Source organism: Leptopilina heterotoma, unplaced genomic scaffold (assembly GCF_015476425.1).
Source record: "Leptopilina heterotoma isolate Lh14 unplaced genomic scaffold, ASM1547642v1 Lhet_1, whole genome shotgun sequence".
Classification (NCBI taxonomy): Eukaryota; Metazoa; Arthropoda; class Insecta; order Hymenoptera; family Figitidae; genus Leptopilina; species Leptopilina heterotoma.
Window position 1 is genome coordinate 2,202,501 of NW_025110812.1, and position 20,971 is coordinate 2,223,471.

The window sequence follows — 20,971 nt, forward strand, 5'->3', positions numbered from 1 at the left end:
AAGAGATACCTTTTATGCAACACCAACAGCAGAGGAAATTGCAATCTCTTGATTATTTTTTTTTTGTTCCCTTGAAATTATTATTTCACTAAAAAGTAGCCACTATAGTTTGTATTTTTTTTTATTGAATATAGTTTTTTACAATTTACAAATTTTATTTCCGTTTTTGTTAAATAGATAAATATTACCTGAAAAATTTAATAATTTTATAAAAGTTTATGTATATGTTACAGTTTCTGTCCATTTCTATATAATTTTTGTTTAATAAACTATACCATCTGTTTAGGTAAAATAATAGTTTTATTAATTTTACTTCCAAAATTTTTTAACTATTTTAAATCCTTTTTCATGCGATTTTAAAAGATAAAAATTAAAGGCTATTGGGAAATCGACGGTACAAAAATTTAAATATTATTATAAACAATTAAAAATATCATTATAAAAGTAAAAAAAAATAATATTAATATAGAATAATATTATTTCATTGAAAAATTTGAATTATTAGACTTCTATTCAGATGGATTTTTTTAAATGCGCAGAATATGGAAATTATGCGAATAATTGTTGTGTAAAAGTTGATATTGCAAGAAAGTGTCTTCAAGAGTTTGAGACTTAGTCACTCGACTGGAAATTATTTTAATTTCCACTTTTCTCGACTCGTCAAGATTGAATTTCCTATTTAGTGGTGTACTTGATATATATATATTTATATAGTGCAACTAGTCAACTGTGAAGACAATGTCCGGTCAATACCTTATAATCTTACTTTAATTGCTTCGCATTTTTATGTCTTCCAAACACTTTCGACTTTAATTCTTTTGTCAAAAAGTAAAATGAAAGGAAAAGTAATGATGACGAATTATTTTCACTTTGTTGATAATTATTATTATTACCAGTGATATTTTGGATTAATTATCGCTTTTCATTTTTCCATTACGTGACAGAATATTGTAATGATTTTTTTAACAGTTGACAATATAATTATAATGAAAAGTAGATAATAATTTATGTATTGCAGAAAAAGAAAAAAAATAGAAAAAAAAAAATTAATCAAAAGTAGAGAATTTATTTATTTATTAAACAATTGTTAATTTTCAATAGAAAATAAATGATAAACAATAAAAATAAAAATAAATGAAATAAATAAATAAATGAAATAAATAGTAGTAAATAATAATTAAATAATAAATAGAAATAAATAACAATCGTAAAAATTATAATTTACTATTATTAAAAGCTCAAATTTCGAATAATAAATAAAAAATCTAAATAAATAATACAAATAACTGTTTAGCAAATAATGAAAATAATGATTTAATGCTAAAATTAATGAATATACTAATAAATATGTAATAAAAAGGAAAAAACGATAATAGGACATAATTATGATAATAAATGAGATTTAATAATTAAAATAATTATATACAATACTTAATAAAAACAAAAAATTATGAATAAAAAGCAAAAAAAAAAAATAATAATGAAAATAAAAAAGCAGAAATAAAAATATAGCTACAACAAACAAAAAAATAAGTAAAAAATAAAAGTAACAAAAATAATAAATAATAAAAGTAAACAAATATTAAAGGTGAATGAAATACTAAAACGCGATATAACATTAAAAGTATTACAATAGAATTTCATAATGCAATCTACTGGTTAGTAATTTTGATTTGCATGAGCGGAATCAATTTAATTTCTTAAAATATCGTCAACTATTTTCTTGCATTAGGAAACGTAGCTTAATAAAAAGTTTAATAACTGCTAACAGTGAGTTAACAATCCTAACAAATTTAAAATTTATGATAATTTTATTCTACTAAAATATTAACTATATTCTTTCTTCCTAATCAAATTCAAAACATAACGTATAAATTATTTTTTTTTCAAAAATTCATTTTTATCATTACGATTATTCATTTCTAGAATTTTAAACTAAAATTCTTCTTTAAGTCAATTTTTTAAAAAATAATTTTTGAAAAAGTTCTCTGTGAATTTTACAAATTCTTTTGTTTAGAATTTAATTTTACGGAATTTCGATTATTCTGACATTCTTCAATTAAATATAATTAAACATTAAAAACTGCAAATAATTAAAAAAAAATTCTATTAAACTTAATATTGAGAAAAATTAATTATATATAATTCTTAATAAAAAATATGAAAAGTTCAATTTTTCAAAGACTTTAATTTGAAATTCATTTTTAAATCAATATTTATTAGAAAATTCTACGAGAATTCGATTATTTAACTATATAAAGTAAATATTTTATCAAACACTTGAATGTTTCTTAAAATTGAATATTCATAAAGAGTTTTTTCAACAAATTTTTAAATAATTGAATTCTCTTGACAAATTTTTCAAATTTTAATAAAATTTGTAAGAACATATTGCATTTCTCGAGAAAATTTGATGAAAATTGTATTAAAAATAATTGAAATTCTACCAAGAATTTAATTAAAAGTTTTGAAAATAATTGAATTTTGGAGAAAAATTTTTATTATTCATAAAGATAATTTAAATTTTGACGAGAATTTTTCTTAATTTTTAAACATGAAATTTCTGTGAAGAATTTTATAAAAATTATTTTGAAAAAAATTGAATTGTTACGCAAAGAATTCCATTAAAATTTTTGAAAATAATGAAATTCTTTAAAGAAATTTAATTAAAAATGTATTTAAAATAATGCTTAAATTCTAATAAATTAATTTTTGCAAAGGTTATTAAAATAATTAAATTAATTAATAAAAATTTAATTAATTAAAAAATTTAATTTAATTAATAAAAATAATTAAATTTCTTTGATAAATTATAATTATAATTATAATTATGCGAAGATTTTATTGAAATATTCAGGAAAGCTTCACACTAAACATTTATTTAATCGGTACATTTAAATCTGTACACAACTTTCAATAAACATTGCAATTAAATATTCCGAATATTGCAAGTAAATATTTAATAAATTTTTAGGAAAGTTTCGGTGCTGTGGGGGTTGGTAGGTTATCAATTTTGTTAAAATTTTTCTATAAAATGCATTCCTTTTTTAAAACTTATTTGAAGAACACATAACCTCAAAAAACATGTACTTTCGATATATATCCTTATGGAATATTATATATAATTATATAATTATATATATAATATAATTATTATATAATTCTTTTATATTTCCACTCGACGCATAACCTGAAAAAATTATTTTCTCACTACTTTTCTGTTAAAAGTCTATTCATGGAAAATAATTTTTAAGGTATTCTTTTGGAAGCTTTCCACTCATAATTCCGCTTGCGTGTGCACTCATTCTACTGAAGAAGACGAACCTGGAAAAAAAGAATCAAAAATAAGATAAACGACCTCAAAAGATGCTTAATTTGAAAAAAAGGAACAGTTTTGTCAGATAAGAATGAAATAGTATAAATTGATATAAATCTGAGATTGGTTTCATTAAATTGGTTATCGTTTGAAGGGATCACTATATATATATATATATATATACTCGGTCACTAACCGTTATGGGAGTAACGGATGAAAATAAAACAAATTTTTCCCCTGGCAACATAAATTTCATTCTCTGTTGGTAGAATATTGTTAGTAATCGTGGGCTTGGGTAACTGGAGTCTTGAAGATTGCGAGGCAATCGACATACCATCTTTGAAAAGAGTTAACTATTCGCTACCCGCGAGATGTGGCATAAATGCGGTGAAAGTGAGTTTCTGCACGCACCCATATATATACGCACACAGACAAATGCAATTATTGCATATAAAATATAAATATATATATATAACACAGATATCTTACACATATACAATGAAAAACGTTCACCCTTGTAAATTTTATACTCCGCAAACATAGTAGTGAATGTTATCGAGAGTCCTGTATATACACCTTTTTGCTTTAATTTAAATATTTTCAACAAGATGTCACACTGGTTGCTAAGATTTTATCAATATTTGTATTCTCAGTCCTCTCGCAATTTTTATAATATAATAAATTTTCGCTATTTTCGAATTTTTTCACATTAAGGTATAAAAGTTATTTTCTTTTATTTCAAGACATTCCACTTTTTTGCTATTTGCTCTTTTTATCCGCTTTTCTGAAATTTTTTTGTTTTATTTTAATTTAAACGAATTTTTCCTAAATTTTTAATTTAAAAAAATATTTATGCAAATTTATAGTAAAGTATACGAAATATTTTTTTTTGTCAATTTGACCCGAAAATACGGAATGAGAAATTAAAAATCTTTTTTTGAGGTTATGTCAAATTTTCGGTTTGAAAAAAAGATTTGGATTTAATATTATATAATGTATGTTAGGATAAGAATATTATGCACATATGATACAAAAGGGAGTTGCTCTTGAACTTTAAACATATATATGTATAATTGTGATTTATAAACCGAAAGGTTCGTGAATATTTTCCTTAACGATTTCCCATCGATTCGCAGTACAATCGTTATCACAATCGTAAATTCTTGGCACAAAACGATATATATATATACGCGGTCCATATAGGAATGTATATTAAACCGTTATGTCACTTTACGTTCAGCAGGTTAATACAACATTGAAAATGGTATCCTATTTCGTTTATATATGTACGTACATAAATGGTATAAATTATAAATGTCTAACATGTAAAAACGTCATATCATAAATTTTGTTTTTAAACATCATTTTTCATTTACTTTTGCATTAGGATTCTTTTTTTTAGTTACATTAAAAACCTATGTTCGCGTATATTATCTTACAAAAAGTCAGTCTAATACAAATTTTGAATCTTAATTCTAAAAAATTAAACTAAACTTAATACTTACGGTGAGACAGGTGAGAAAAGCACAATAAATTTTTCTATCTCCAAGTCGGCGTGGTGTATCTCTCGTCTGCTTGTCAGAGTGCCTGACGCGCCGTCTAGTCTTCAAATCTATAAGACGAAAAGGGCGCGAAAATTCGAATTAGATATAAATCATTCTTATTAATTTCTATTATTAATACTATTAGTTATTATTTTAGTTATCTCTTAATAAATGTAATTATAAAAATTATAATTTCGGTAATAACTCAAATGCTTAATTTCAATTAAACCTAAATTATAATTATTATTATTACTGTTTTTATTATTATTAATGAACATCTCAAAATATTTTGTTTAGTCTAATGGCTTATAATTAATATTTCATTATTATGATTATTAATGAATTAATATTAATATTTTAAGATTTTTATTAATTAAAGTATATTGCTTTATAAATTTCTTTTATTATTATAATTGTAATAATAATTATTGTTATTACTGGCAACAATTCGCAAGCGAACAACTTTTTTTTTTACTATTTTATATAAAATTAACAATTTTAAAAATGATAGTATTTTAAATAAATATTTATAAATATTTATGAATATTTATAAAATTAGTAAAAATGACAATAATGTATTTTTGTCATTGTTCCTTCATTTCTATTGGGAAATAAAAGGGAAAATAGAAATTAAAAATTGATTTACGATATGAAAGCAAGTGGAGGAGTTTTAAAGTCATTTTTCATTTTTGTTACAGGTTCCGAACACAAATGTCTTCACCTGTCCGAACGGTGAGTAAAGAGAGCGTCAGTTTTTTATTGTTCTGTAAATTCTTGGTAATTTTTCTATATGTATATTGTCACTAAATGGTAAGGCAAGAAAAGTTGAGAAGAGTAATTTATAATATAAAGATTTTTAAGTTCCCTTTTAAAATTTTTCCATTTTTGCGAATAGGTATATTATTTGGATCTGCGTTTCACGATTTACCTGCGCGCACAGGTAGAATCTACATTGTAGGGTCAAGGTCATAATTTTAAAAGGAAACAAACGCGATGCGCTTCAAAAAGAAAGTTCATAAAACCGAAAAACTTCAGTATACAAGCCAACCATATTGAAGATTTCAAAAGTCATCGTGATTGTTAATTTTTTTTATTTTTCTTTTAAAAATAGTATAAAATCGCAAAAAAAAAATTTTCTTTTTGATTTTTTTTTGTTGAATCATAAAACTTCTTGTATTCGTGATTCGAAACTTCTGCCCTAGATCTTGTGAAAACTGATAAATAAATATTATACTAGAATTTTAAAAGTATTGATGCTGTAAAAATTTTATTTATATTATTTTAAATAAAATTTATAATAAAAATAAAATTGTTACATTATATAATTTTTTTTATTATTATAAATAAAATTTTTCAGCATCAATCAAAAGAAAGTATTTTATTGAATTTTCGAATTGATTTTTGTATAAATATAATATATAAATAAATAAATAAATTTAAAAAATTAGAATCAAATGTCCAATTTAGATTACCATAAAATACTATAATAAGCTAATTATTTATTTTTAATTTCAATTTCCACGTTTAATATAATTTCAAATTATATATATTGCTGTGAAGAAAGTGTGAAATATTAATGAACAAGAAAAATTCAATATTATAAACAAAATGTGAATATTCATTTAGAAATTTATGCGTGATTTTTTATATCTATAACGGAAGATGATTTCGAAATTTTCCTCAAATCCAATATACATGGTGGAGTGCAGTTGTTTATATATAAATATTTTATACATATAGGGGCTTGAAAAATTTATTTTATTTATTCTCCTCTTTCTTTTGTCTTCAATAAACCGTTATTACCTATGTGACTTCTTCTTCACTTTCCAATGAAATAAATTTCAAAGAAAACTTTAAAAAAATTATATTACTTCTTATAATTAAAATTTGTCTTAGAATTTAAAAAATTATTTGTTATAATTTAAATATAGTTATTAAAAAAATTGTATATGAATATAGAAAGAAATAAAATCAAATAGAATTGAATAGAATCGAATAGAATTGAACAAAATTGAATTAAATCGATTAAAATCGAACAGAGTCGAATAAAATCGAATATAACCAAATAAAATCGTATAGAATCGAATTAAACCGAATAAAATCGAATTGAATCGAATTAAGTCGAATAGAGTCAAATAAAACCAAATAAAATCGAATTGAACCGAATAAAATCGAATAAAATTGAATAGAATCGAATAAAATCGAATTGAATCGAATTAAGTCGAATAGAGTCGAATAAAACCAAATAAAATCGTATAGAATCGAATTGAATCGAATAAAGTTGAATAAAATTGAATAGAATCGAATAAAATCAAATAGAACCGAATTAAGTCGAATAAAATTGAATAAAATCGAATAGAGTGAATAAAATTGAAGAAAAATAATTAGATTATATATTATATACATGTGCAGACAAAGGAAGTGAATTTTTTGAACAAATGATTACGCGAAGCGTAAAGAGTGGATTATTGAAGTTATAAGTATGAACGTAATGAAGAGGCTGTGATGCCATGGCAAGATACACGCAATGATGTGAGGTTAACGGCACGAAAAAGATTCTCCACTGATACCAGCAACCTACATAATTGTGCAGGCAACTCTTGTGTATATATACAAAAGTGGAACGACATTAACGAATGGTCGAATTCCACTGGGACCTTGTGGCTTATAATTTTCATCCAATTTCCGTCAACATTCCAAAGAATTCAATGAATAATGAAAATTATCGAGGAAAATGATTTTTTTTTTCTTTACAAATTCAAAAAAGGAAAAGAATTAAATAAAATAAAAGCATATATATTAAAAGTGTGTGTAAATGTATTTGAAAAAAATAGAGTTTAAATAGAAGAGAATAAACGAGGAATAAATATCAAATAGAATAAAAATTTAAAAAATTTAAAAAAATAAAATAACAAAATATAAACAGAAAATAACAAAAAAATAAAATAAAAATAGGAATAGGAATAGGAATAGGAATAGGAATAGGAATAGGAATAGGAATAGGAATAGGAATAGGAATAGAATAGAATAGGCAACAAATAGAATAAAAGCGAATCGAATAGAAGCGAATAGAATCGAATAAAATTGAATAGAAACAAATAAAATGGAGTGTAAAATAAAATGGAATCGAAGAAAAATAACAAAAACTATTTCTATACATAAAATTTTTTAATTCTTCCATCGACGAAAGGAAATATTAAAAAAAATTTATTTAAAAATCCCCAAAAAAATGCGGATGAAATGAAAACATAATTTTCTTCGACAATGATAAGCATGAGATCATATTCCTTTATTGAAGGATTACAAAAAAAAAAAAAGAAAGAAATAAAAAACTTATGGGCAATTCCACGTGAGATTTAAGTCGACCTCTTAAAATCGGCCAAAAATATTTTTTTTCTATTCTGTATCGAAAAAAAACAGATACGTATTTTTTTATTTATGTTTAATTGTCCAAATTTTCGAGTTATGAATTTTCGAAAATTTGGACTTTTAATTGTAGACCTATATTCAGTAGCTGATAAGTCCGAAAATATTGAGTTTAGGAAAAAGTTGTCAAAGAATGAAAGTTTTAGTTTTCTTTCGACTTTTAAGAAATGTAAACAAAAAAAAATTTTTTTTAAATTTTTTATTAAAAAAAAAATTTTTTTTATAAACAAATTATATCTATATCTATATCTTCTCTATATTATAAGGTACAAAAAAATAAAAAAAAATCCGTCCCAAAGTTAAAAAAAATTAATTTGTTTATAAAAAAAATTTTTTTGTTTACATTTCTTAAAAGTCGAAAGAAAACTAAAACTTTCATTCTTCGACAACTTTTTCCTAAACTCAATATTTTCGGACTTATAAGCTACTGAATATAGGTCTACAATTAAAAGTCCAAATTTTCGAAAATTCATAACTCGAAAATTTGGACAATTAAACAAAAAAAAAAAATACGTATCTGTTTTTTTTCGATACAGAATAGAAAAAAAATATTTTTGGTTGATTTTAAGAGGTCGACTTAAATCTCACGTGGAATTTCCCTTATATACATAATTTAGCCAATCAAAAATTCTCATCTTATATAGCTAACCGTTATTTTTGTGATGAGGAATCAGTATTATACATTTATATACATTGCTGAGACTAAAAATTTTTAAGAGCTCGTAAAAAAAGCTGATAGTATTATAGAGGTAAAAAATATACCTGTTACTGTATATACAAGATGAGTACGTATGATGATGTACGTATAATTGAATTATCATTCATCAATCTGGTTAGTGTGGTGAACCATCAGGAATATATATTGAAATTTTTGTAATTTTTTTTTTTACTCTTCATCAAGCATCAAGATACCTGTCATTTATATATATATATATATATATATATATATATATATTTATAAATTTACGGCTCTTCTGGGTTAGAGAAAAAAAATATATATGTATATATACGTATAGAATATAAAAGGAGACATGGGACATCAAGCTAATTTCCATGAGTTATATTCAAGGAGGAGGAAAACGACATTCCTTCAGAATGAGTCGATCCTTCTAGCTCTTTATACCTTTTTCTTAACCAAAATCACCGAGCACTAAACGGTAAGATTTTATCTTGAAAATTTTCTCTCATCCCGCCTTTAAATTTTCAATCAGGAAAATAAATCATAATTATGAATTAGCATTTTTCTTATTAAGATTTTAAAAAAAGGACATCGGTTTAGATATAAGAGGAGATAAAAAGCAAGATGGGAATAGTATTTGAATGAATGAGAATACTTCTATGTATATTATGTAACGCATAATACATAGTATATAATACATAGTAAATAATGCACAATATATATATATATATATATATATATATATATAATAATAGTAAATAATACATAATAATTAAAATACATTTTTAAATAAACAATGTATAGTATAATGATGTTATCACTCGATCGTCGAAATAATAAAATCATTAAAAATAATTATAATTATATTTCATATTTTATATTATTTATTATTATTATATTATTATTACATTATTTTATTATAATATAAATAAATAAATTATTTTATATTATATAATTATTATTTAAATAATAACTGTAAATAATTAAAAAATAGTTATAGCACAATTCTAAAATGGTACTTATAGTCAGGGTTGGACCCTTTGTGCAGTCATGGTTCGACTCCCCTTGAAATATAAATTTCACACACCATTTATAAATAAATATACAAAAGAAAATAATCTACCAAAGCGTCTTTTCATTGCACCTAGGCCTGAAAAAAGTAAAATTCTCTATTTTCTATAATTTTGCTTTCTCCTTCGTTTAAAAAAAAATTCTCTCTTTAAAAATATGAAAAAGAGGGAAAATTACAGAAAGAAACAATTAATGATGAGAAAAAAATTCTATACTTGAATGAATCACATGCAAGTGACATTTACAAATATTCGCTGAGGATATTATTTTCTATGTATTGTATATAAATTGCGGTCTCGTCAGTGAAGGAACATTCTTTGAACGTTTGACCTTTCTTTTATGCATTGAAACGAAAATATAATTCAGTCTTTAAATTGACATTTCATTAGGAATATTATTATATTCTTAATTTCTTATTATTCTTATTCAATAAAAAAAAAAAAATTATTATTTTGATTATAAATTTTTCATTTTTTTGTTGTTGAAATTATCTTTAAATGAAATATTAATGTGAATAGTATAATAATATACACAATATTTTAATGGATGTTTATACAAAAAAAAATTGTATTTAGAAATTCTATTGAAAATTCTTAACTATTTGCAAATGAAATTCAATTATTCACTTATCTCCTTTTCTAAATTACGGTTTCGAGACACGCACACGGTTCAACGGGCGGATCAACAAATCCGTAACCAAGTGAAACGCAAATATATTCGCAATTCACATTAAATAGTTAACCATACATATGTGCACCTACATTTATATATTTGTGTCGAAAGAAATTATAAAGTAAACCGTGTTATTGAATATGAGAAAAATTGCGAACTATCCGTTTAAGAGTCAATTATTATTGATGCATTAATTATTCAAAAAAAAAAAAAAATCGACAATTTTTTTTCTTTTTGTTTCTATTTTATTTTTAGAATTTTATTTCTTATAAACGAATTTTTCCTCAATTTATTTAAATTTAGATTTTATTTTTAGAAACAATTTTTTCCTCAATTATTTATTTAAAATACAAATTTTATTTCAACGAATGAATTAAAATTTTTGTTCCAATTAATTTACGTCCAGATTTTATTTTTCGAGTGAATAGAATTTTTTTTCTATTCAATTTACATTCACATTTTATTTTTAAAATTACTACAATATTTTTAAATTAATTTACACTTAAATTAAATAATAATTGTTGAAAAAAATTATTATTTTACTAATTTATTAATTTTATTACGTAATTATTATTAAATTATTAATAATTTACTATATTAATGGTAAATTAACAATTTCTCGCTTTATTCGATTTGAATTTCGCGCCAATATACTGGAAATAATTCCGTCAGATGGCAAGAGAACTCGTCACTCACAAACGAGGGGAACTACCCGCTGTATAAATACCAAAAGTCAGTTGCAATATTGGCGCGAAAATTCAAAACGTATTTTCATTCAATTCGCAAATTAGATTCAAAATCGTTCGTTATTATTAGTAATAATTATAGGAAGTTATAAAAAAAGTGAATCATTATGAAAAATGAAAAAAGGATAAATAAAAAATAGTAAATAAAAAAAGTAAATAAAAAAATAATAGAAAAATAATAACAATAACAATAACAAAAATAATAATAATAATAATAATAATAATAATAATAATAATAATAATAATAATAAAATAATAAAAGCGATTAGACTAATTTACTATCATTATCAAATATGAAATGAATAGAAATTTGTTTATCTATTTCACCTGATAAAATGAACTTTCATTTTATTGAAAATAAAAAATAAAAGCATGGTACAAGTAAATATAATGATATCGGAAAGTTGTATACAGCGAGAGGCCTTTTGTAAATCATTCGCAATTGCCGTGAATAATACAAGAAAACTCAAAACATTTCAATGTGATTTGAGTGAATGCGTTCGCATTTCAAAATCGGTTCACGCGCTTTCTAGAGAGAAAAGACGTGAGCACATGCACGATATAAAACATCCGTAGACGCATGACATGTGTACGTCATCACAAGTACTTGGACCTCACGAGCTCATTCACCTGCGTTTGCCTTTCATCATGACCTTCTAAGTCTATTATTGCCGATGACAATTTCTATACAACACTTCATTTCTTTTTTTCCTCTCTTATTTCTTCCTTCAAACAATCACTTCATTTGAATTTTAGATTTTTATTATTATTATTATTATTATCATCACCACCACTACTACGATTTTTATTATCATTTTTTTTCCTTTCTTTAAAATAATACTAACCGTAGCAAATTATTTTTTAATTCAATTTACGGATTGCTACGATTTTACAATTTTATTTATCCACCATTATTAATTTTTTGTGTGTTTTATCGAAAAATGATTCAGTGAAGAAAGGAGGAATGGAAAAGAAGTACTGCGCATGCGCAATCTGCCTAACCATGTATTGCGCATGTCGAGAAATGTCGCTAAGACGAACTGCGCAGGCGCGAATATGCGCAAATCCAAAGACGATCTATTGCGCAAGTCGAAAAGTTTTCGAGTTTAGCTATTTAACTATAAAGGTTTTTCGAAAGGTAACTTTTGAAAAGAACTTTTTTCAAAATGAAAAAAATGTGTTGGTTTCTTTTTCAAGAAATACTCCTCCCAGCAGGAGGCGATAAATCCCACTCGGAAGTATTGAAGTCAAGGGTGGCTCTCGATCTCATGTGAGGTCGGTGACACGGATCAATTTCCCGGAAACGATCATTGTGAATCGAGTCTCTGGTCGTCAAACCAGATTATGAGAAACCATAGTTGAACTTGTCTGGACAGGCTTTTATAAATGGTGATTGAATGCAATGAACTTTGCGAGTGCATCCAAATTGCGTCAATTTTGTTGCGATTCTTTTTCTGCATTTGATGATGAAAAATTTTCATTGGGGAAAAAAAAATCTACCTACATACATAAATATCGCCTACTACCCAGCAACCTACCAACCTACCTTAGTCAATGCTTCCCGCGCGCGCACTAAAAACGATCGAGGTCGATGAGTCTCTTTTCAGCCTGGGCACTGCGTCGCCTTTCGTTATTATACATTCCCTAACGGTTGGCCTCCTCATTCTCTTTCGTATGAGCGCGCCTCTCTTGTGAGCGAAAGAGATAATGACCCTAAAGCCATATCGTCCGGGTGGGCCAAGGTGCTCGCTTCGCCATTACCCCAGACTTGAAAATTTCTCCTGATGATAATGATGATGATGATGATGGTCAAGTTGTGATAAATAATCTCCATTGTTTTCAATCTAGTCATGACAATGTCTTCCTCAATCTTTTCCACTAAGCAGCTCGCTAACTCCACTTTCATCGCATTGAGAAACTGTAATTAACTCATCATTTATGGGCTCGCTTATGGGAGATTTTAATTTCTGTAGTTGTGCATGAATTTTCCGCTTAAACAAAAGTTCTTTAGATAATTTCTTTTTTAATTTAAATTTTCTGATAGTGACCAGTAATTTTTGGATAGAAAGTCCGTTGGGATTGATGGAGGATACTTTCACTTGGTGGGAAAAAATTTTGGAATACCTTTGAACGTGGGGAAATTGTGATAACAATTAGATATAAATGAGAGGGAGATGAAATAACATTGAGAGAGAAATATTTTAAAAGCCCTTGACAAAGTGGATTAATTAGTATTCATTTTAGGATAATGTGTATCTTAATGGGTAGATTAGAAGTTAAATGATTGACGGTAAAACGTTGAAGACGAATTTTTCCGGCTAATTGGAATTTTAATTACTGATTTCGATATGTAGTCTATGGCTGAACCAAACGAATTTATCAATTGCAATTGATAAATTCGTTTGGTCATTAATTTTCGTAATTCTAATTCAGCAAATTGATGAATCCCTTCGGATAATTAATTTTATTCGGTGGCTAAAAACGACAACGCTAATTCTGCAATTGATTAATCCATTAACTGAATGGAATTAATTATCTAATTAATTCCCAGTAATTCTGCAATTGAAGAATCCCTTTATCCAATTAATTGTCCTTGTTGGTTAATTTTCTTACCTCTAATTCTGCAATTGTTAACTCCTTTCAGTTAATTAATTCCCTTCGTCGAATAATTTTCGTAACTCTAATTCTGCAATTGACGAATCTCTTCACATAATTAATTCCCTTGGTTGGTTAATTTTCGTAACTATAATTCTGCAATTGAAAAATCCCTTTGGTTAATTAATACGTTTTGCCGATTAATTTTCGTAATTCTAATTGTGCAATTATTGATGAATCCCATCAGATAAATTCCCTTCGGGGACTAAATTAGACAACGCTAATTCTGCAATTAATAAAACCCTTCAGTTAATTAATTCCCTTCGGCGATTAATTTTCGTAATTCTAAATCTGGAATTGATGAATTCCTTTAGTTAATTAATTCCAATCTTTGATTACTTTTCATTTACTCTAATTATCCACTTGACGAATCCCTTCAGTTAGTTAATTCTCTTTACCAAATAATTTCCGTAATTCTATTCTGCAATTGATGAATCCCTTCAGTTAATTAATTCTCAGTAATTATATGTAATTATGCAACTGATGAATCCCTTTATCTAATTAATTCCCTTTACCAAATAATTTTCGTCATTCTATATCTGCAATTGATAAATCCTTTCAGTTAATTAATTCCCTTTGTTGGTTAATTTTCGTATCTCGAATTCTACAATTGTTGAATTCCTTTAGTTAATTAATTCCAGTCGTTGGTTAATTTTCGTTTACTTTAATTATGTAATTAATGAATCCTTTTATCGAATTAATTCCCTTTACCGATTAATTTTCGTAATTCTAATTCTGCAATTGATAAATCCTTTCAGTTAATTAATTCCCTTTGTTGGTTAACTTTCGTATCTCGAATTCTACAATTGTTGAATTCCTTTAGTTAATTAATTCCAGTCGTTGGTTAATTGTCCTTTACTTTAATTATACAGTCGCTGAATCCCTTTATCTAATCAATTCCCATTACCGATTAATTTTCGTAATTCTAATTCTACAATTGATAAATCCATTTAGTTAATTAATTCCCTTTGCGGATTCATTTTCGTATAACGCTAATTCTGCAATTGATGAATTCTTTCAGTTTATTAATTCCAGTCGTTGGTTAATTTTCGTTTACTCTAATTTTGCAATTGTCAAATCCCTTCAGTTAAATAATTCCCATTGTTGGTTAATTTTCGTATCTCTAATTCTGCAATTGATGAGTTCCTTCAGTTAATTAATTCCTATAGTAGATAACGTTTCGTAATTTTAATTTTGTAATTAATTCGATTAATTTATTGATTTCGCTGATTAGTTTTTGGAACTCTAATTCCTCAATTGATTCACACGGAATAATTAATTCTTTCCGTTGGCTAACTTTGCCAACTCTAATTTTTCATTTGATAACTCCCTCCAGTTAATTACCACTTCTAATAAAGTTTTATTAATTTTTCACACAGAAATTCCGAGTTTTCGGAATTCTATTACTTCTTATCTCAGAATTAATTCCTTTAAATGAATTTGTTCAGTTAATTGATTTCCATCCCTAGTCCCTACCGAATTCCTTATGTTCGTTAATTGCTTCGAACGAATTCGTTCAGTTGATTGATTCTCATTCCTACTTAATTCCTTCAGTTTTTCCAATCTATTATATTCCTTCAGTTGATGGACTCCGTTATAAACAACTGATTTCTCCTTTAGATAAATCCCTGCGTCACTGCTTTAGTTTCTGAACTAGAAAAGTTGGGCACTATTCTGAAATTAATTTAATGACTTAGGTTAATCAATTCATCGATATTATTTTTTATTCCCGCAATTAAATATCTTTATTACGCAAGTTTTATTATTATTTATTATGCAAGATTTATAACAATTTGAATTGAAGATTTATTGTTGTTCAACTTTTTCTCTGTAGATTTTAACGATTCCACTGTATTTTTTTGTTTTACAGGATGGGAACTAAGGGGAATCCACTGTTACAAATTCTTCAATATCAAGCATTCATGGGAAAAAGCAGCCGAGCTATGCAGAAGGTAAGCTATATACCGGAGATGATTGGCACTCGCATTCAACTCGCACAGATTTAACGAAGAGAAAGAAAGAGATGATGATGAAATTTTGCTCTTCAGAGCATGTAATACACAATATTGTTGTGCTTTCAAAATTTTTGCCAGCAAACATAAATAATTTAGTTGACTTTCAATGCTTTTGTATTTCCTACTGAATTGGGTAGGGAAAGAATTTCAAAATGGGAAATTTAATACAGGTAACTGCTTATATGCTGCTCTTATTCGATTTGCATAGATTTTTGCAAACCATGGAATTTCTACCATTATGTTATTATTTCGTGGTAATTTTCTACTAAATGATTAAATTACGACTAAAATTGTATAATTTTTGCTACGAACTGATAGGATTCTGATAGAAATGAAGCGGTTTTCGAAAAGGTATACAAACCGGAACCTGCATATATGCAGTTACCTGTAGAATATCGAATTTGACAGAAAGGAAATTTGATTCAAATGGAGACGAAATTTGTCAAAAATTGCAAAATCTATTTTTTTCGATAGGTACGGAAGCGAGCTGATGGTTGTGGAATCGTACAGCGAGAACAATATGACAGTGGGAATGATTGGACGTAATTTGGACAAATATTGGTTGGGTTTGGCATCTCTTGATGATTTGAGAACCAACACCCTTGAATCAGCAGCGGGCATGCTGGTCTCACAATATGCAGGTACAAACAACTTTCTATGATAAACACTTTCGATTACTCTATTATTAAATCTCCCACTATCTCGAGGGCTCGCCCGAGGGTATCCTCAAATAATTTGTTTTTAAAAAGTAAGGCTAAGCTTTTAATAAATCATCAATTTATCGTTCTAAAAGTTTAGAAATTCCGAACAAATTTTACAAACAACAACAAACTAATAAATAAACAGAATTTACAATCTGTGTTGTTTCACTATTGATTTAATATTACCAAGTGTAAACAGGAAGTATGAATCCCACCTGAAAACCTGCTTCTAAAGACTTATCGTTAGACAAGTTCCCCTTACCACTCACAGTAAAATTGAATTGAGGTCGCGGAAATGCGGAACTCGGTTGCATTAAGACACACTTTTTCCCCAACAACAATGGCCAGACATGATGAGCGTAAGCAGTGTGTGCGTATTTTGTATAATTTGCGTGTCTACCGGAACCAGATAGTTTTGCATAATACTTGTTAGATTTTTGATAATATTTACAGAAACTTTTTTTTCAAATTTCTTTCTTCTTTTGTATCTAGGTTTCTGGGCGTCTAAACAACCGAATCCTCATTCTGGTGAGTGTGTCGATGTCGCCATTACTGATGAACAACATCAATCTTGGGAACTTACAACGTGCGAATCCCTTTTGCCTTTTATGTGCCGTGCTAATGCATGTCCTGCAGGTAATTTTAATCAAAAACTTTTTTTTTAGTTAGTAGAGAAGGTGGGCAAATTTTTTTCTGGTTTAAAATTTAAACCGATCATTGTTTGCTGTACAATGTTAGGAGATTACTATCGTCACATTCGAGTGGAACAATAACAGTTTCTTTTGGTTACTGTTATTATGAACTATTATCGAGGGAAATAGTATCATTTCATTAAATTCTATTGTTATCTGCTGGTTAAAAATTCTACTGGTTTATAATTCCGTATCTAATATCATTAGGTTCCTTCCACTGTTCAAACGGCAAATGCATAAATTCCGCATTCAAGTGTGACAAACAAGACGATTGCGGTGATTTTTCCGATGAATTGGATTGTCCCGGAAATTGTCATTACTACATGGCGAGTAGTGGTGATGTTGTTGAGAGCCCCAATTATCCACACAAGTACGGACCCCTGAGCAATTGCAAATGGACACTCGAAGGCCCACAGGGACACAATATTCTACTCCAAGTAAGAATCAAAGTTCCTTTTTCATATAGTTAATGAAATACATTAATTGTTAATGAAAACTCAATTATTTGAAAACAGTTTCAAGAATTCGAGACCGAGAAGAGTTTCGACATTGTCCAAATTTTGGTTGGCGGCAGAACGGAGGAGAAATCAGTGAACTTGGCAACACTCTCCGGAAAACAGGAATTGAGTAATAAATTATTTGTGTCCGCGTCTAATTTCATGATCATCAAATTTAGCACTGATGGTTCAGTGGAACGAAAGGGATTCCGTGCTTCCTGGAAAACGGAGCCACAAACTTGCGGTGGTATATTACGAGCAACACCCCAAGGACAAGTGCTAACGTCACCTGGCTATCCGCAAAATTATCCCGGCGGTCTGGAGTGCCTCTACATCCTTCAGGCACAACCCGGACGAATTATGTCCTTGGAAGTAAGTATAAGCCAGCAGAAGCACTTACAACGTAATTATCCTCTACCTGTCATTATCTTGTGTAGCCACTACAAAGGATTCATTCTCACGACCATAATACTTAAAAGAGATCAGGATAAACGACACAATACCTGTAATATACGTTTTACATGCTTCAATTACGAATTCCTTAAACCAAATGTTTAACTATCTAAAACTAAATATTCTTTCAGTAATGTTTTGTTCAGTAATGTAATCATTCACTAATTTTTAGTTCATTAATTTTCAATTTATTCCGCAATTGCTATTCCCCCCGGGTTGATAAATTCCCCTAGTTAATTGATTCATCAACTTAAGGAATTAATTACAAAAGGAAATTGCCTCTGCTAATTAATTCCTGTCTACTTACAGTAGAGAACGTGTCCAAATATTGATCAATTTCCCCTTAATTAATTACCTGACCTACTGAATTCATTAAATTCTTGACTTAGTTCACTTAATTAATTCCTTCAGCAATCAAATTGTAACGTATTTTTTTGTCAATTACTCAGTCACGATGATTTTTAATAAATCGGAAATTTTTTCAAAGATCGAGGATCTGGATCTGGAGATGAATCGTGATTACATTTTGATTCGCGATGGTGACTCGCCAATGAGCAGACCAATTGCGAGACTGACGGGAAATTCTGAAGACAATCCAACCGTGATTATGTCAACTGGCAGTAATCTTTACCTCTACTTTAAAACAAGTTTGGGTGACTCTAAACGTGGTTTCAGCATACGCTATACACAAGGATGTAAGGCGACAATCATCGCTAAAAATGGAACTGTCCAATCCCCCTCCTATGCACTCAATGACTATCCAAACAATCAGGAATGTTTGTACAAAGTCAAAAATCCTCAAGGTGGTCCTCTTTCTCTAAAGTTCACCAACTTTGACGTCCACAAAACTGATTTTATCCAGGTATGGTCAACCTCTTTTTTAATTAAATAATTGTAACTGTAACTATAACTGTAAATGTAATTATAATTTGTAATTGTAATTCCACTTGTAGTTTTAATTGTAATTGTGATTAACGATATAAATTTGACCAGGTTTACGACGGTCCAAACGCAAATGGACTGAGGCTTCATTCCGCAAACGGATTCACATCGAATACACGACCCAAAATTACCCTAACAGCAGAGAGTGGTGAAATGTTGATTAGATTTGTGTCTGATGCGCTTCACAGTAGCAGCGGTTGGCAGGCTGCTTTCTCCGCCGGTAAGAACATTGACCCAAAAATAATAATTATCATCTGATTATCTAATGGTAATCTAATGAGTCGTGATATAATAACTAATATTCCTCTAGATTGTCCACCACTACATCCCGGTGAGGGAGCACTGGCTTCCAATAGGGACACTGCTTTTGGAACAACCGTCACTTTCTCCTGTCTCCTCGGTCAGGAATTCGCAACCGGAAAGGCCAAAATTTCCACAACCTGTTTGCCAGGTGGTAATTGGTCAGTCACCTACATTCCAAAATGTCAAGAGGTTTATTGCGGTCCAGTTCCTCAGATCGACAATGGATTCTCCATTGGCTCAACAAACGTGACCTATCGTGGTCTAGCCACTTATCAATGTTACGCTGGTTTTGCTTTTCCAAGCAGTAAACCCGTGGAGAAAATATCTTGCTTATCCGATGGACGATGGGAGAAGAAACCCTCATGTCTTGGTAAGTTTATTTCATCTCTATCTTCTGGAAAAATTTTTCGTAGAAATCGGAGGAAATTCTTCAAATCTAAAGATATGAAGAACAATCAATTGTTTGTAAAATAATTCCAATTGTTTTAATTATATTTAGCGTCACAGTGTCCACCACTTCCGGAGGCGCCTCACGCTAACATGACAGTCTTAAATGGCGGCGGTCGAAGTTATGGAACTATTGTGAGATTTGAATGTGAACCAGGTTATGTTAGAAGTGGACATCCGGTGATACTTTGCATGAGTAATGGCACCTGGTCTGACGACGTTCCAGTTTGTTCCCGTAAGTAACCATTTAATCATCATTTGTTTTGACGAAAAGTACAAAGGGAATATAAAAAAATATAAATTTCTTTTTCAGGTGCCAAATGTCCGATACTTCCGAATATCAAAAATGGTTTTGTTGTCGATTTGACTAGAGAATATTATTTCGGTGATGAGGCTAGAGTTCAGTGTAACAGGGGTTACAAATCAACGGGATCGAATATTATCCAATGTGGTACTAATCAGCATTTCGACAATGTTCCTACATGTGAAGGTAGTTAAATTAATTTCCTCTGGACCTAAATTCATGATTAGATGTTTCAACAATGATTGTTTTCAATAGATATTAACGAGTGTGCATCAAGTCAGTGCGATTCCGCTTCAACCGAGTGTATCAACACCTCAGGGGCTTTTACCTGCAAATGCAAATCTGGATTCACACCAACAATGGAATGCCGACCTATTGGAGATTTGGGTTTGATTAACGGAGGTATTCCTGATGAGTCCATAATTGTCTCTAGTTCTGAAGTTGGATATTCCAAATCCGTAAGTAGCCTTGAACTATTGTTTCGTCAATTCTTTAATTATCTTTACCT

At 28.1% G+C, this 20,971-nt stretch overlaps 1 protein-coding gene across 2 annotated transcripts in view; it reads left to right on the top strand.

Moving 5' to 3' along the window:
• The window catches only part of LOC122497589 (sushi, von Willebrand factor type A, EGF and pentraxin domain-containing protein 1), a 53,383-nt gene that overhangs the window by 20,936 nt on the left and 11,476 nt on the right, over positions 1–20,971 (top strand). For both annotated transcript variants that reach the window (XM_043604813.1, XM_043604821.1), the window contains exons 3-14: positions 5,559–5,592; positions 15,980–16,061; positions 16,599–16,765; positions 17,318–17,461; positions 17,725–17,954; positions 18,033–18,386; positions 18,955–19,329; positions 19,461–19,629; positions 19,720–20,082; positions 20,212–20,394; positions 20,473–20,649; positions 20,719–20,921. In XM_043604813.1, coding sequence (XP_043460748.1) covers positions 5,559–5,592; positions 15,980–16,061; positions 16,599–16,765; positions 17,318–17,461; positions 17,725–17,954; positions 18,033–18,386; positions 18,955–19,329; positions 19,461–19,629; positions 19,720–20,082; positions 20,212–20,394; positions 20,473–20,649; positions 20,719–20,921 — 2,481 coding nt within the window. The remainder of the gene's footprint in view (positions 1–5,558; positions 5,593–15,979; positions 16,062–16,598; positions 16,766–17,317; positions 17,462–17,724; positions 17,955–18,032; positions 18,387–18,954; positions 19,330–19,460; positions 19,630–19,719; positions 20,083–20,211; positions 20,395–20,472; positions 20,650–20,718; positions 20,922–20,971) is intronic.